The sequence below is a fragment of the Haliotis cracherodii genome, unplaced genomic scaffold, assembly GCF_022045235.1.
Source record: "Haliotis cracherodii isolate W230 unplaced genomic scaffold, xgHalCrac1.p SCAF_12, whole genome shotgun sequence".
In the NCBI taxonomy this organism is placed as follows: domain Eukaryota; kingdom Metazoa; phylum Mollusca; class Gastropoda; order Lepetellida; family Haliotidae; genus Haliotis; species Haliotis cracherodii.
Window position 1 is genome coordinate 8,782,501 of NW_027266267.1, and position 17,408 is coordinate 8,799,908.

At 38.3% G+C, this 17,408-nt stretch overlaps 1 protein-coding gene across 1 annotated transcript; it reads left to right on the forward strand.

Annotated features, from left to right (window-relative positions):
* Nucleotides 1-6,045: 6,045 nt before the first annotated feature.
* LOC139456969 (mucin-3B-like) lies at nucleotides 6,046-16,464 on the forward strand. Its single transcript, XM_071238432.1, has 11 exons — nucleotides 6,046-6,097; nucleotides 9,839-10,129; nucleotides 11,001-11,300; nucleotides 11,465-11,764; nucleotides 11,929-12,228; nucleotides 12,532-12,831; nucleotides 13,280-13,579; nucleotides 13,861-14,160; nucleotides 14,511-14,690; nucleotides 15,403-15,441; nucleotides 16,217-16,464. Exons 1-11 carry the CDS (start codon nucleotides 6,046-6,048, stop codon nucleotides 16,462-16,464), a joined length of 2,610 nt encoding a protein of 869 aa, XP_071094533.1.
* The last annotated feature ends 944 nt before the right edge of the window (nucleotides 16,465-17,408 follow it).

Consider the following 17,408-nt stretch of genomic DNA (forward strand, 5'->3'; position numbering starts at 1 on the left):
AAGATAACATTGAAACACATTCTTTTATTAAATTTCAAAACGACATACACATTCAAATATAGGTTCTGACATAGCTATCATGTCATACAACTGTGACAGTATAGCTTTTCAGTTGTCATTGCATTGCTATCAATACACTCAAACAACGCATTATAATGCAGATAACAAAGGCGATCCAGGAACTATTTGGAGTACGGCAGACACGGGGGGCATATTACGGGGATATGTATAAAGCCTTTTGATTCTGTACCTTGTTGTGATTATTTAAAAGGTATCAGGACACACAAAGTTTCTGAGGGTATGAAATGTAGCATTTGTATAAGTTATAGAAACGGTTTCTGTGTACATAAACATTCATTTCCTGCTGTGTTCATTGTTGTGATGTTCAGCGAACAAGAAATATAACTTTCTATTATTCTGTTCTTTCCTGTCATATTTCTTTCAGTGAATTCAGTGAAAAGTTCCCTTTTGCTCTGCAATAATAGATGCCAGTGCAGCCGTTATATAGAGGGAATGTTGTTGTGGGTGTTCTTTTAAACAACAAAGAAACAAATAAACACTGTTCACGTGTTCATTAAGTACAGGTATTCTCCATTAAAAAGTTAAATGTCCATGCACAAGGTTCTTTTGTCAACACAACCCAGTGTGTAGATCAGGAGTTTAAACAGCCATAGGGTTGGGATACTGTTATCTATTCGAAAGCAAAAAAACTAAAAGTGTTTCAGTAACTACTTTAATACAGTACAAAATCTCCTTGAATCATGTCAACATTTAAATAATTTTGTGAGACTATCCTAGTACACGTTATTTTGACTGACGTGCTCAATTCATAAACAAAGACATATGTAAAATCAAATTTGGTTGAAGTGTGATAAGAGCATACTCAGAATAATGAATATCTGTGCAGCTTTGAGATAAAGGCATGAGGCATGGAAAAACATCTGACATATCTGATAACTTAACACAGATCGGAAATGAATATTCCTGTCACATTGAAATACACAAACCCCATAAACCTCTTATATAGACATACACAAATGTATTAATCTTAAATCAAAATATTTTGCTCAATTGTAGAAAGTTTTATTACCCGCCGAATAAATTCCACAAATTAAAAAACAGTGATAATGTATGCATTTGCAATAACAGCAATACACACATTTCTGTGAGTTCACAAATTTCTGATTCCGATACATTATGACAGCCTACTTCCTGAGGTACCACAGCCGTAACAGAATAACCCGAGTCGACCCGAATGTTGCCGCTGTGACACCTGGCTCTAGATGACGTACCAGTAATGAATGTGCATGTGGTTGTAAGTGTCATATTTCGTATTATATTTCATTGGGTGTCTTAGTTGACATGTTCATGATTGACATATGAACGAGTCACGAGAGAATGTTAAGATATGACAAAAGTGAAGGCAAATGTTATATTTATGATATACTTTCCTTTTGGTATTCTAGAGTTCACGTGATTTTAATATTGATTTCACTTGTTCAGGTAAATAAAGTCCCACCATGGATATTAATTAATCATAGCTTAGATTCATTAAATGAATGTTACATTATAAGGACAGGATGACTTCAGACTGTTCCACCCACTGCACATATCATTATATCTACACTTGTGTCCTTTACTCTGGCAATGGTATTTTAAGGACATTAAAGAACTCGTTTTTGACATATGCTGCTATGATTATAAAATAAATGAATCATTTTCATGTAGCCCCGACGTTATATAAACTGAGACGGTTAACTGAATTATTAAAGGTTAGTTTGTCATCGGTTTGTAATTCAAGGACGTAAACCGTGCACCATCTGTTTCAGAAGGGTTTTGAAACTGATGGGTATAACAATGATAATAGTCAGGCTTATTTCAGTTGTCTAGAAATAACATTGGGTTCATCATAGCAATTGCTTCCGCAGGTTTAAAACCTACTTATGGAGAAAAAGAAGAGATCTCATAAACTGAATGGAAAATGATTAGCCCTGACCTGTATGTTTTAATGCAATGTGCCACAAAATAAGGTATGTTGATACCGAGTGTGACCTCTGTGTGTTCTTATGACATCGTCTGGTCATGCACTGGATAAGGTTCCTGAAGAATGCTCATGGGTCAGGTAGCCACTCCTCTTGTACAGAGATTGACCATTTGAGGGTGACGTCTTTCTTATACCTGTCGGTGCCAGTCCACAAATGAACCTTGTAAAATTGAACAGATCGAGACGCTAGAGACTTCATTCCTTTCCCATCAGGATTCTGGGTTAGAATTGATCCCCAGCAGCCCGTGAAGGTCGTAGATGGCGACTTACTGGATCAGGTGGTCAGGCACAGTGACATTGTTGATTGTATACCATCGTACTCCGACGGCGTGGATCGGATTGTCTGGTCATGTCCAAAGTGGTCATCAGATGATATCGACGCTGTAGGGCATAAGTCATAACTGATAAAGCGATAATTGTGACGTTATACTGTTTGTGTTTTAAAGGTGCAAGTTGGAATCACTCCCAACAGAAAAGACAAGTTCACGTGCTTGATGAAGATGATCCGAAACGTCGCTTCAATTCTAATAAAGACATTTGTTCTTTATAAGAAATTGTCTTTGTTCATCACATCATCTGCTTAATGACACACAGGAAGAACAGGTAAAGTAGCCACCACCGTCATACTGCCGACTTGTATTCTTCTGACATCATCACTATTTGATAGTGATTCATTGCTTATGATATAGTCGGAATCGTAAAATGGACTCCGCTTTTCGTTGCGATTTCTTGTGATTATGGCAAGTTATTTTTGTTTCTTCGACATGTCATCTACTGTTCATCATCCTGTCCTTAATAAACTTCTACGTCAGGCTTTACCATGTCCACAGTTTCAGTGTAAAGTTATAATACAGGAGACCTATTCAAGAGAATAGATCTAGCTAACTTAGCCTAGTGTTAAAAATTCTGTGTGTACATTTTTCAATCATGGATGCCAGATACTGAGTACAAAATAATTGTCTTGTGAAAAAACACAATGGGACGACCACATCTACCATGTGTGATATACCACTGTAACCCAACACAGTATGTTATATCACTATACCACAGTGTGACACATAAGTCATTAACAACATGTGTTACAAATGTACTAACTGTAGTTTATGACAACTGCTCATCTCGTTATGAACAGTATCGCCGTGTGGGATCCATGACTCCATGTTATGGCTCGTTCTACTGTATAATGCTACCTAATATTATTAAAATAACAGTACATTATTTGAGCAGATTCGATAAGAAACGTGGTTGGAAGTTACTGGTTTAATATTTGTCAGTAACGCCATCATGTTTATCAGAAAATATTTGAATACCAATGCTCACATCCTCTTTCGTTAAACACAAGCATTTGTTAAATATCTATCCAGGTGAGCCTCAGTGACGTGACACTAACTCTATTATATGTATTTCCCTTATTGCAGGCATCCACGTTACGTCTATAGTGCATGACGTCATACAACCACGTCACAATGCTTTTTTGTTGTTTGCCTGTTGGTTAACGCCGTACAAACAAATATTCCAGCTATATATGGTCGAAACAATCGAGGCTGGACCAGACAATCCAGTGGTTGATCTCATGGGCATCGATCTACGCAATTGTGATACGATGACATGCATCAACAAAATCAGTGAGCCTGACCACCTGATCCCGTAACGACAAGTATAGTTGCCTTTTACGACAAGCATGGCTTGCTGAAGGCCCTTTCTACCCCGCATCAGTCGCGATGACAGAGCCTAAAAAACGTTTCTGCGAAACGCGAATTCACTTTTGCCACAACCAATAAGCGATACCTCGTAAAATTTGTGCTAAATCCGCACTTATGCGAATGTATAAACTGATCCATTATTGCAGCCGTTTATATGGAAGTAAGTGTGTCACAGCTTGTAGTAAAGGATGCTTCTGATTAATGAGTGAAATAGTTCTGTTGTCAATACAAATGTCTGGTTGGTAGCAACTCAGTGATTGTTTGTTAAACTTCCTCTTTCTATGCGCCACCAGGACAACTGTTTGTGTTATCTCCGTGCACACACCTCTCTGCACCCCCCCCCCCCCCCCTCTCCCAGCCTCCCCCTGCAGGACGTACCGGGGTTACTTGGACGAACCATCTCTATAACATACCTCGTTGCGTGGTGTGGCAGTGCGTCATGGCACGACACACCTGCAGTAAAACAGGGGACACACCCAGAAGTTTAACTTGTCCCTGCAGTCATAATTACTGGATTGTCCGGTAGAGACACGCAGATGTGAGTAGCTTAATATGAGCAAATATATATACTGGAAAACAAAATTAGTTTGACATGTGTATGTATTAATATGCATTTCCGGGGCAAATACAGAATAACTATTAACTGTTTGGGGGATTTACCACCACAGACCAGTCTCAAATGTTATCAATGTGAACACTATTCATCAAATAGTACTCTCCTTAAAAACAAAGTAAGGCTGTAGAGATTGTGAGTATATTTGTGGAAATGTGAGAATTTCCGAATTATTTCATTCCATTTTTCTTAACGTGGAAGGAACAAGAATAGGAACATTCCGTTTGGTATTGACTTTTAGATTTATTGGTGAATAATAGATGTATCTTACATTTATATTCTATCCTATTATAGTTTGTTTTATAAGGACACTGTGTTAATTGGGGGAAAACGTTATTGACACTAAACACTGGTGTTTACGAAACATGTATGCTGTTCTGCCCTGATGGCAAGAGCTTTGGCGTCTGCGGGTTGAGGTCACGACATAGGAACCACTCGGTCATCATGCCCCACCAGTATTTCTTGATCAAACTTTGTACATATATCCGCCTAGCCAAGAACTGGTGCCTTTCGTTATTTTGGCATTTTCGAATAAGATATTTCTGGTTTCCACGTCAAAAATTTGGATTTAGGTTCAATTAAAGGTAGCTGCTGAAATGGCTAAAGGTACCAGTCAGCTAGCAGCATGTTAATCAGATTGTGTGTAAGGGGCTTGAGTCTTGCACTCATTAAATCATACCATTGGCGGGTGATGTGAATATTTCATGCTTGTTGATATAAACATGATTATGTAAGTAGCAATACTTTCAGTGATAACAATGTCTACACTACTGAAACTAAAATAAACGTAAGTAGTAACCAGCTGCACTAATAACTATACTAACTGTATAATGATAATATAACTATGAAAATTGTGGTATTGGAAAAAGTAAGGATGTGCTTTATCCACATCTCATTGATAAGCCTATAAGGTACTATTCCGGCGGGGGATACAAAAAACGTACTTGTGTATGGAAACGGAACTTGGTCTTCATGAAAGCATTGATATGGAATAAAAATGGAGAATCTCATCCTCGTGTCTTTTGATATCAAAAAAATCTGAACGAGTTGATAAAAGTTTAATACTCTTACCGAGGAGTGTTAAACTTTTAGCGACGAGAGTTGATATATTTGTTATCAAAAGACACAAGGGTAAGATTCTATTTATCATCCAACATCATTCTTCCAACTGTTTTAGTTTGTAGACTGTAAAAAGCAGTGTCTAAGTGTAAAAAGTACTGCTAACATCTTCAGTAGCAGACCCATTTGGGATGTCATTTGATCTGCAAAGCATTCTGATGCAGTATCATTGATGCAGATATCGCTTGATCTCGCCCAAGCGATATCTCCTGTGGTAGCCAGTTTAGGATGATAAGTAGTGTGTGCTGAGGCTCGAGTGCTGTTCTTCTGAGTTTTCTATCAGATAGAGACGACAGTTCGCTGTTGTCAAAACACGTTGCTTGGCTCATAACCTTACCCACTTGTTCTTAAAGGACTGGGAAGGGCGGTGTTACACAAATGACACAAAGCGTGCAATGCAAACAGTGTTTGAGCGATCAAGCTTAGGAAGTTGGTTACAAGGTTATGGATAATAGGATTTTTCACTTGAGAAACATCGTGTTACGTTATGGGTCTAGTTTTGTACACCTGTCAAAATAGCTGTCTTTTATTGTTGATGATATTATTTTATTTGTAGACATATCAACATGAGGAACCACGTGCCAGTGATTACTGTACTCATTTCTTCTTTCATCTGTGGTAAGCAGAAAATTGTTGCCACTGTTGCTGTACTTAAACGCACTTCTCGCTTCATTGTTGCAATGTTCCTGTCATTTTCTGTGAAAACATGTCACTATTAATGCTTAATATTGCTTAACACACGACGCTATACACCGCTCGGCCACCATAGACCCCTCAACAACATATTGGGATTTACTACCTATGAGAGTCAAGCATTTTGGGCTTCATAAAAAAACTAACATATGTGCCCATTGGCCATATCGTTTCTCGAGGAAAGATTCCTTAATAATGATTGGTTGATATTGACCTGAGCCTTGCTTCCACAATACACTACTTTTTTCAGTCATAAAAGTTTACTATGTACTGAAAATTTACTACAGCAGTTCAGAATGTACGCTGTCGCGAGCAACAATAACATTGTTTAAGTAAACTAAACAAAATCATTTTTCTGGTTAAGAATTTTCTTCTTATTGTAATATGCTTAAATATATAAACATGAAGTATCAATAACTATTCCTTCTTGTCTGACGAACGACACCATGCAACGAGGAACCTTATTTCCAATAACCTAGTCTTAAGGGAGATCACTCCACTACTTCCATGACACAATCAGCTTCCATGCCTTACTACACCATGCACATCGTCTAATTCAGAATTTGACCATTCTGTGTTTTCTCTGGTATACACGAGATGTCTTAAGGCCTCAGTAAAGCTTTCAAAACGTGGAGGACATGTGGAGGACATTTCCAAATTTGACGCATCAGTGACAAAAATGATCTACGATGCAGGACCCTATTTTGACTTGTACCATATGATGCCTCTTTTTTTAGGTGAACAATTGACTTGCCTTTGCATGTGTTTGTGATGGAAGCCACTGGTGAGGCATGATGCGCTTACCTTTTCGCGAACACCTGGTGTCATCATTGTTTGATAGCTGTTCATGGACACATGCTTATGATATAGTCGGAATCGTACTGTCGAGATATCTATTGGATATGGATAGGGGTTTTGTTGCTATATTTGTTATCAATATAACTATAAACTGCGGATGGTCCAGTAAAGCAACTGCCACGAATAATGGTGTTGTTCGCGGTGTAACGTGTTCATCCTGATAACATAGATGTAATAACAGAGACTAAGTATGGTTTTACGCCGCGTTTAGCAGTATTCCAACAATAACCACAAGACTACCCCACCGACCCAGATGTAATAACAAGTTTTCGACGAGAATGTAGGTTAACATCTACTGATGTACTGAACCGGACTCGGACTGGTCATGTTATCCAAAAAGCATTCTTACCCTTAAGATGATCGTAACTCCCATACTCCAACATCGACATACATTGTATGACGTCGTAGCGTGGGATCGCTTGTCGAACGGGACCCTGACGTTGATATTGGTCCAAAGATTTGAAACTGTTTAAAACTAGTTTTCGACGAGAATGTAGGTTAACATCTACTGATGTACTGAACCGGACTCGGACTGGTCATGTTATCCACAAAGCATTCTTAGCCTTAAGATGATCGTAACTCCCATACTTCAACATCGACATACATTGTATGACGTCGTAGCGTGGGATCGCTTGTCGAACGGGAGTCTGACGTTGATATTGGTCCAAAGATTTGAAACTGTTTGAAACTAGTTTTTCTCCAAAAAAACCCGCACGTACGATGCGTGTGACAGAACAGAGTGTCCGCCAGCGTTCGCGAAACAATGTACAGTGTTTTTATATTTACAGTTGTAAAAGGAAAATTCTTATCAGAATATTGTACTCCCCCTCTCGCACGGGAAATATCAGAATATTTGCGCACGTGTCGTTAACATACTTAATATGATATGGACACGTGAATACTGTCATCTGTATCTGACATCGACAGTTTTAGTGAAGTGCTGTTTCCCTAGGGCGTTGCCAGAACCCTAGGATCATGGGGTCAAGTTCCAGATTAACCACCTACTAAAGGGACTGTGTCAATACTGCAGGAAACTGCAAGTGGCAGATGTACCGTCAGTCACCGCCGCCCTATAACGGTGGCATGACATGGTTGCATGTAATATATCACCCGTGTTTAGATTATGTCGTCATGTTATAGTGTGATCTTTTTACTGTTCTAAAATTAGTTTTTCACTAATGTGTTTTTCACACTGTGATATATTACTTGTCACAATATAGGCTTTTGACCACAATGTGTTTGTATGACATAAATTCAAAACTTGTTCAAGTCACGATATTGCAGACATAATGCTAATGTAATGATTTATTTTAACCCACCAGCCCAGATTAGACTGGTTTTGACTGATGATCTAAATGGCAAATTAAGTGACATATCTGCTTTACTTTTACACAGTGAAGGCTATAAAAAGTTTATTAAACGGTACACACGTGGAGGAACTTTCTAAATATGAAATATCAGTGGCCAAAATGACATCTCAGTTTGGCATATTGTGGATGCTACATCTAGAACAACTAAATCACTGTCAAATACGTGTACGTGTTAGTTATATATTTTTTATTGTCACATCCAAGAACGGTCTTCTTAAAGCATTTTTACAAATTGTCGAACAACATATTGATAATTGATATTGTTCATGGTTTCACGAACACCTGGTGTAATCGATATTTTATTGATTAACACATCCAAATATAGTTGGAATCGTACAATTGACTCGTACTGTGGAGATTTTGCTTTGTAGCTTTTATTTACATTTCAATACCGTTTGTGGAATAATTATGGATTGAAAATACAGGTTTTGCTTACATAATACTTAGTTGTGTCCATACATGGGTTTTTAGTGTTGTTCTGTATATGTGTGGCTTTACTCAGTTGTAGCTTGTCAACGTAACCATAGTAACAGTTCCTTTGGAATAGAATTTCATCTTTCAGCAATGACCTCCTCAACTTCAACAAAACCACCCTTTGCGACTGCTGGTACTACAACTGCCACATCTACTACAGGTATTCATGCTGATACATTAGTGTCTTGCAATGCTCAAATGATTGATGAAAACAATGTATCAGATCAGAGAACACGTGAAATGCTATTCTCGATGATGTGGTGTGCAAATAACAGTGTGTGAGTGAGTTGGGTTTAACACCGCTTTTAACACTATCCAAGTCATATCACGGCGTGTCAGCTTAATGTGGAAGGGAAGCCCGAAGAGATGCAGGTCTCAGATGTTTACCACTTCGGTGAAACCCAAGAACACGGGTAAGGTGCTTTCAAACCTAAAAACCTAATCGGGCGAACCGGGATTTGAACCCACAATCATAGGTTTCTGGCGGGCCCAAAGGACGCAATACTGGACAGCGAATCGTGGTGTGACGAGATCACTGAGGCTGTTGTTGTATGGTATGATTGTATAGTGAAGTGGTTAAAATAACAAGTACGTTTTGCCGATGACCATTTTTTTAATGTATCGCTATGAATGACGTTTCGGTGCAACTACTGCTTGAAAAATAATGACGTTGCCAACCATGCAAATTTTAAGTTATGAAACATCATTGTTTTGGCTCGAGGGGAATTGACTTTATTTGAATATTGCTACAATATTGTATCCGTGAATAATGTACATGTATATTGCCTGGCTTCATGCAACGGTAGGCGTAAAATTATACTGACTGATCATTTATTTTTAGAAAAGTCAACAGAAATCGCCCCCAAAATCTCTTTTAGCTAGAACCTATTTGCAGTCGTTTTACCGAGGGACCAGTTACCCTAACAGCATTCATGTTAATAGTAATGCATGACTTGTACCCAAGGTGCTGCTCCTTCCAAGTGCCCAGGTGTGGGTCAACTCGGCAAACATTACACGATTGTAAGTGCCAGGCACTACACAGGATTTGTGTGGGTGCGTCCCAGTGATGGCATCTATGTCGTCACCTGCAACCCCGGCTGCAGCCCCATTGCTGGATACAGGGCAACCAAGAATGAAACACACACCACACTTACTATAGACAGTCTGACGATGGCTGATGTTGGCGCATGGGGACTATTGAATGCAACACAGGTTGGAGCCGTCGCTGTCAGAGTGTGTGTGCTTAGTGCAGGTGGTGAGTATACGTTTATGTTCATTCTCTCCCTGTCTCTCTGCCTCTCTCTCTTCCCTCTCCCTCTCCCTGTCGCCCCCTCTCTCGCTCTCTCTCTCTCTGCCCCCTTCCTCCTTGCTTGTGTACATGAAAACGAATGTGTCTCCTAGTAAACATACTTTGTAAATCGCCTAATAGCAGCGAAATTGAAGGAATGTTTTCCTATCCGCATTATCACTTTTAAGTGATAACAACTTTATAACATGTATCAACATGAACATACTATATTAATGTTGATATATACTTTTAAACTGGTTTAAATTTAATGATGCAGTTTGAGTTCTCATTTCTACTAAATGCTGTAGCAGAGTGAACAAATATGTATTAGGGTATACAGTATAGTATGTTATGTAATGTACACGTGAGACGTACATCGCACACTGATTTCTAATTTATACTAAATGCCGTAGAAGGATGAACAAATGTTGATTAGGATATCCAGTATTGTATGTTATGTAATGTACACGTGAGACGTGCATCGCACACTGATTTCTAATTTCTACTAAATGCTGTAGAAGGATGAACAAATGTTGATTAGGATATCCAGTATTGTACGTTATGTAATGTACACGTAGGACGTGCATCTCACACTGATTCCACAGAGCTCAAGATGTGCCGTTCCTGGAGACACCAGACCGCACCTGAGCTTAATTATGCTAGAATCTAACCTGGTTTCATTCAGATCGTATGCACATTGATATTGCACTTTAACTTGTGATAACCAAAATGCTAAAACATAATAATACTGCCATTATATGACAGTTGAACTTGGCACATGTAAGTAAATCCTCCCATGTGAATGGTGTCTTCCAATGGCTGAATGTCATATTACCAGGGCTCCCACACTGTAGCGTCCGCAGTGACGAGGACACCGACTCACTGGAACCTGGAGCACAGTTGACTATAACAGTGGACATCAGCGACTACTACTGTTCTGTGGGGACTGGCTTTGATCTCACGACTGGTGCTGTGACAGAAGAGTTGGTGGCGAAACACAACGTCACTGGTGTATCAACCAACATCGTCAACCAAACATTCAATGTTGATGTCACAAGACTGGGAGATGTAACATTGACCTTTTTGTGTGGCAAGCACTGGAATCTACTTTGTGACGGTGTTAAAAAGTTGATAAAAAGTGAGTTTTGCTTTAAACCCTTATCCTTATACATTTATTCTGGTATGTTGGTGCTTTGAATTTGTTTACATTTTGGTTTAACATTGATCAATCAAATAATATTTGAGATATATTTAACATTTTCTGAAAGAAAGTTTTATCAACTGTTTGTTTTAAATAACCAGGTCCTCCTCAGTGTGACGTCAGCAGTGACACAGACACCAACACACTAGTGCTTGGTACAAATCTCACTCTGACTGTGGACATCAAGAACTACTACTGTCCCCAAGAGACTGGGTTTAATCTGACGACTGGTGCTGTGTCTGAACAGTTGGTGGCGAAACACAACGTCACTGGTGTATCAACCAACATCGTCAACCAAACATTCAATGTTGATGTCACAAGACTGGGAGATGTAACATTGACCTTTTTGTGTGGCAAGCGCTGGAATCTACTTTGTGACGGTGTTAAAAAGTTGATAAAAAGTGAATTTTTCTTGAAACCCTTATCCCTATACATTTATTCTAATATGTTGGTACTTTGAATTTGTTTACATTATGGTTTAACATTCATCAATAAAATAATATTTGAGAGATATTTAACATTTTCTGAAGGAAAGTTCTATCAACTGTTTGTTTTAAATAACCAGGTCCTCCTCATTGTGACGTCAACAGTGACACAGACACCAACACACTAGTGCTTGGTACAAATCTCACTCTGACTGTGGACATCAAGAACTACTACTGTCCCAAAGAGACTGGGTTTAATTTGACGACAGGTATTGTGACAGACGAGTTGAGGGCAGCACACAAAGTCAGTCATGTATCTGACCTATCGGTCAACAAAACAGTCAGTGTTGACATCCGGAGACTAGGAGACGTCACGTTGAACTTTGTATGTGACAAAACTCTGAATCTGACGTGTAATGGCGTTCAAGAACTGTTCAAAAGTGAGTTGGATTGTACACATCCTGTTTCATATCAATGTTGTTTGTTGTTATTACGGTTTAATGTATAACTGTATTAACTGTTTGATGTTTATTCATTATTTAAATGTCATTTCATTTGAAAACATAAAATTCTCTAACTTTGTGTTCAATCTACAGTGTGACACACGTTTCAGATGATTCTTTTCCTTTGTATATGAATGTCAACTTCTATAGTTAACATCCAAAAATTCCTAACCTTAATAGTTTAAAAATATTTAATATTTTCCAAACGAATTTTATGAAGTGTTTGTTTTAAATAACCAGGTCCTCCTCAGTGTGACGTCAGCAGTGACACAGACACCAACACACTAGTGCTTGGTACAAATCTCACTCTGACTGTGGACATCAAGAACTACTACTGTCCCAAAGAGACTGGGTTTAATCTGACGACAGGTATTGTGACAGACGAGTTGAGGGCAGCACACAAAGTCAGTCATGTATCTGACCTATCGGTCAACAAAACAGTCAGTGTTGACATCCGGAGACTGGGAGACGTCACGTTGAACTTTGTATGTGACAGAACCTGGAATCTGACGTGTAATGGCGTTCAAGAACTGTTCAAAAGTGAGGTGGATTGTACACATCCCGTTTCATTTCAATGTTGTTTGTTGTTATTACGGTTTAATGTATAACTGTATTAACTGTTTGATGTTTATTAATTTTATAAATGTCATTTCATTTGAAAACATAAAATTCTCTAACTTTGTGTTCAATCTACAGTGTGACACACCTTTCAGATGATTCGTTTCGTTTGTATATCTTTCAATTTATGTCGAAATTTGATATCAACATCGTATTCTGTATGTCAAAATGTATGAATAGACTAAATATTTAGTAAAATAATAATTGAGATCAAGTCTTTGAAAGGCATTTAGAAGTGATACACATAAGGAAGAGAATTTATGAATGTCAACTTCTATAGTTAACATCCAAAAATTCCTTATCTTAATAGTTTAAAAATATTTAATATTTTCCAAACGAATTTTATGAAGTGTTTGTTTTAAATAACCAGGTCCTCCTCAGTGTGACGTCAGCAGTGACACAGACACCAACACACTAGTGCTTGGTACAAATCTCACTCTGACTGTGGACATCAAGAACTACTACTGTCCCAAAGAGACTGGGTTTAATCTGACGACAGGTCATGTGACAGACGAGTTGAGGGCAGCACACAAAGTCAGTCATGTATCTGACCTATCGGTCAACAAAACAGTCAGTGTTGACATCCGGAGACTGGGAGACGTCACGTTGAACTTTGTATGTGACAGAACCTGGAATCTGACGTGTAATGGCGTTCAAGAACTGTTCAAAGGTGGGGTTTTGCAATAATACATTTGATAAAAGAATGTTAAAAAGGCATGTGTGTTTGCGAGTGTGTGTACGTGCGTGTGTGCGTGCGTGTGTGTGTGCGTGTGCGTGTGTGCTGTAAGTATCATAATGTTACGTTTGCATAGTTTTCACAATTAATATTGTGTTATTGTATTGGTATATATATTTTTATTTTGTTCGTTATGTTTTTGTGTATCAAACAAGGCTATTCCTTGGATGTCAACAGTAGCTATACAATATACTAATGCTGCTGTTTACAACCAGCTCCACCACAGTGCAACATCAGCAGTGACACAGACACCAACGCACTGGAACCTGGAACACATCTCACCCTGACTGTGGACATTAAGAACGTCTACTGTTCGCAACAAGCTGGATTTGTTCTGACCACTGGAGGCATCCAAGATTTATTGTTACAGAACCTGACAACGTACAACATCATGAACACTGCCCTAACCACCTCATTTATTGTGACAGCTGGTCATCTAGGCGATGTCAGTGTGACCTACATCTGTGACAACACCAGCACATCACTCACTTGTGGTGGTATTGATAAACTTAGAGGTAGGCTTTAATATAGAGAACGGTAGGTTTCTAATTCTTCATAAGACCCCCAGAACTCCAATGTGCAAACTTTTGTAGGAATCCGCAACGCGGATTCATACAGTTTCACATCGGTTTTTCGATTCATACCTCAATGAACCGAAAAAATACACAGTCAATCCTTAACTAAATTAAAGTATTTTGTCTGTGTGTAAAGAAAAAAGTTTGTCTCTTAAAACAGATCTACATGTGTATTCTTATAGAGCTTCAGAAACTTCTTCCATAAACGTTTTACCCAGCAGAATCTATGTCAACATTCAACTGGAACAGCAGAGGTAAATGGCATCATAATGATTGTTTGTATTCGTTAGTTCTTCCATCAACAACAACTCCTACAACAACAACAACGTCTCCTACTACTAGTCCTACAACAACAACAACAACAACAACAACAACAACAACAACAACAACGTCACCTACTACCACTGTTCTTCCTTCCACCACCCCAACGGCTGCTACCCCTACTACAGAGCCATCAACGATATCGGCAAGTACGTCATGAAACTTATGAGTGATCAGATCAACAGAATGTTTATATATTCTTAGCGACACAAAATGTTCAAAGAAGTTCTGGTATCATTAAATGAACTTGACAAACGTCTCTGCAGACAGTCGAACGATCCTATCAATAATTTTTATCATGGTTGAAACTATTTTGACAATCGAGATAAATATCACCTGCAAATAATCACATGTATGGTGTCTTTTCCTTTGACTGGAACATAACTTTATTATATCATATTCACGAGTTGTCTCTTCAACGGGATCCTGACAATCAACAGTTTCCGATAACAAGCATAGGAATATCCATTATTCTCTAAAACTAGTTTATCCCTCAAATACCATTGCAGGCATATACAGAAAACTCATAACAACATATATAAATATTTGAATATGTTTCAATTCTGATATATTCCACATTCCACACATTTTCAGAATGTATTATGGCAATGTGAAAAATATTCTCGAAATATTGATACTTTATTTCAATGACTAAAGTATATAAGCTGTAATTACTGTCATTACATAGATTTAGCTAAACGTCTGTGTTCATCAAAATGTATTATGATAATGTATTACATTGAAATGACATAGAATTTGTGTAGGAAGACAAATGATTCATATCTTTACTGTCTCCGAGTGTGAAATGAGATATTTCAATCATTGCTTTCCAGTTTAATAGTATGAGAAATACATTTTCAGCTGGTCCGTTGACACAAGCTGGATCGCCTGTCGCTACCGGTGTGTATCTAACGTCCACAACACATTCATATCCATTCATTGGGTCATAATGATTGTTTGTTTCAACTGACCTGGAAAGAAGATATTTTTTGTTTGCATCAAATACATTTTGCTGGTTCGCTACATTCATTCATTTACAATAAAAGATAATACTTTTTGCAATGGTATAAATATAATTATTGATGTGAATATACGTCATTGCTAAGATTCTTTTGAGACACTGCTTCATGTCAAACCTCTATAGACCTTTGTATTCGTGACGGTTTTTCAAGTCAAATAACAGTTACATTCTTTGAACGAAACTCTGAATGACATTGTTTAAAAAATGATGTCATTTTCAATTCATAGTATTAGCTTACTCAATTTCCCAGAAGTAATTAAATCCCCTGCGGCAAACCGCATTTAACCAATGTATTTCAGCGTATTGAAAGTCCTACTTAATAATGATATACTACTTAATCATTGTGTGCAGTAGGGCTAATTTAAGGACTTTTCAATTGTTCTTAATCTTTTTGACCGATGACTACTCACAATACGAGCAGCGATGTTTAAAAGCTGAAGTCGGAACAGATAAGTCATGTAAGATTTAACAGTACTAGTGGATGTTATTTATTGTGAACCTTTCTATAAATACAAATGCATGTTTTATTACGTTAGTTTCGAGTAGAAGCCCAGCGTTCGCCCATTCAGAACCAACAAGTTAAAATTGTGTTTGTTTTTCAAGTTAACGTGATTTACTAATATACATAATTTCATGCACCATTCCTTTGTTTAGAACTCACGAAGTCCGTTGGCGTGTCCTCTCCAACCGTCACTCCAGAGACGAGGTCGCTACCAAACGTCACTCCAGAGACGGGGTCGCCATCAACTGTAACTGAAACAACATCATTGACACACACTACTTTGATCATTGTTATTGTTCTGCCTCTCATCGTTTTTCTCATCATCATCATCATTATTATTGTATGCTGTCGCAGGAAATACCACACGTACCGTATGTCACAAAAGCAAACAGGTTCATAACTTCCTGATGACCACAAGAAATATATAGAAGATATTTCATGTGTCGAGTGAAATTTGTTTCTCTCATTGAGTGGCGGGATGAGAGAAGCATGATATTTCACGAGTCACATGAAATAACCTTTTTATCATATACTTTTTGTGTAGAAAATAAAATTATTTCATTACAAATGTTAACCTTTAAACGTAAATTCTCCATACCTAACACACAGGGACGGGTCACCATCCCTTGTATTTGCGACTAAAAAGTAGTTTCGTGTTTGCAAAATCATAAAAAAAATATAAACAAAAGTAACGATAAATATTTAGGGTCTCCAAAATTCTTTATCATACATGTAGATATGAGGTCCTTGAAAGGCATTTAGAAGTGATACACATAAGAAAGAGAATATATGGATGTCAACTTCTTGATTATGAGACCGCCTCCGTGGTCTAGTGGTAAAGCGTCCGCCCGAAGAGCGGAAGGTCCGGGGTTCGATCCCCGACCGCATCATACCAAAAGACGTTAAAAGATGGTACTTGTTGTTACCCTGTCTGGCGCTCGGAATTAAGGGGCTAAACCAAGGACTGGTCGGCTCGGAATCAGTATACTGAGTGGGGTATTCATGTTAAACTGCGGCATGGTATCTCAGTGTGCTAGCACTATAAATCAGCATCAGTCCGGACAAGCAGCCACACAAACACACACACGTACATGCACGTCGCTTTATAAGTGCAATAATCTTGGACGCGACGTTAAACCCCATTTCACCATCGCCTCCATATGCTTCCTCCTTCATCAGCCGATGACGTAACATGTGAGCGCATGCTCGTAGCGTTTGAGAGTAACCGATCTAACTGGCAAGACGTGTGTTTACGTTGTCTCTCTTGTTGGGTGCGACCCAGTTATGCTTAAATAGTAACTTCTTAAATGAAGTGCTTATCTCTGTGAAGTCAGAGAACATTTC

What these genes read in the sequence shown, in the direction of transcription:
- LOC139456969 (XM_071238432.1), top strand. Translation starts at nt 6,046, where the DNA reads ATGAGGAACCACGTGCCAGTGATTACTGTACTCATTTCTTCTTTCATC. An exon ending in GTGTGTGCTTAGTGCAGGTG is followed by an intron (nt 10,130 to 11,000) that starts GTGAGTATACGT and finishes TCATATTACCAG; the next exon opens with GGCTCCCACACTGTAGCGTC. An exon ending in GCCATCAACGATATCGGCAA is followed by an intron (nt 14,691 to 15,402) that starts GTACGTCATGAA and finishes ATACATTTTCAG; the next exon opens with CTGGTCCGTTGACACAAGCT.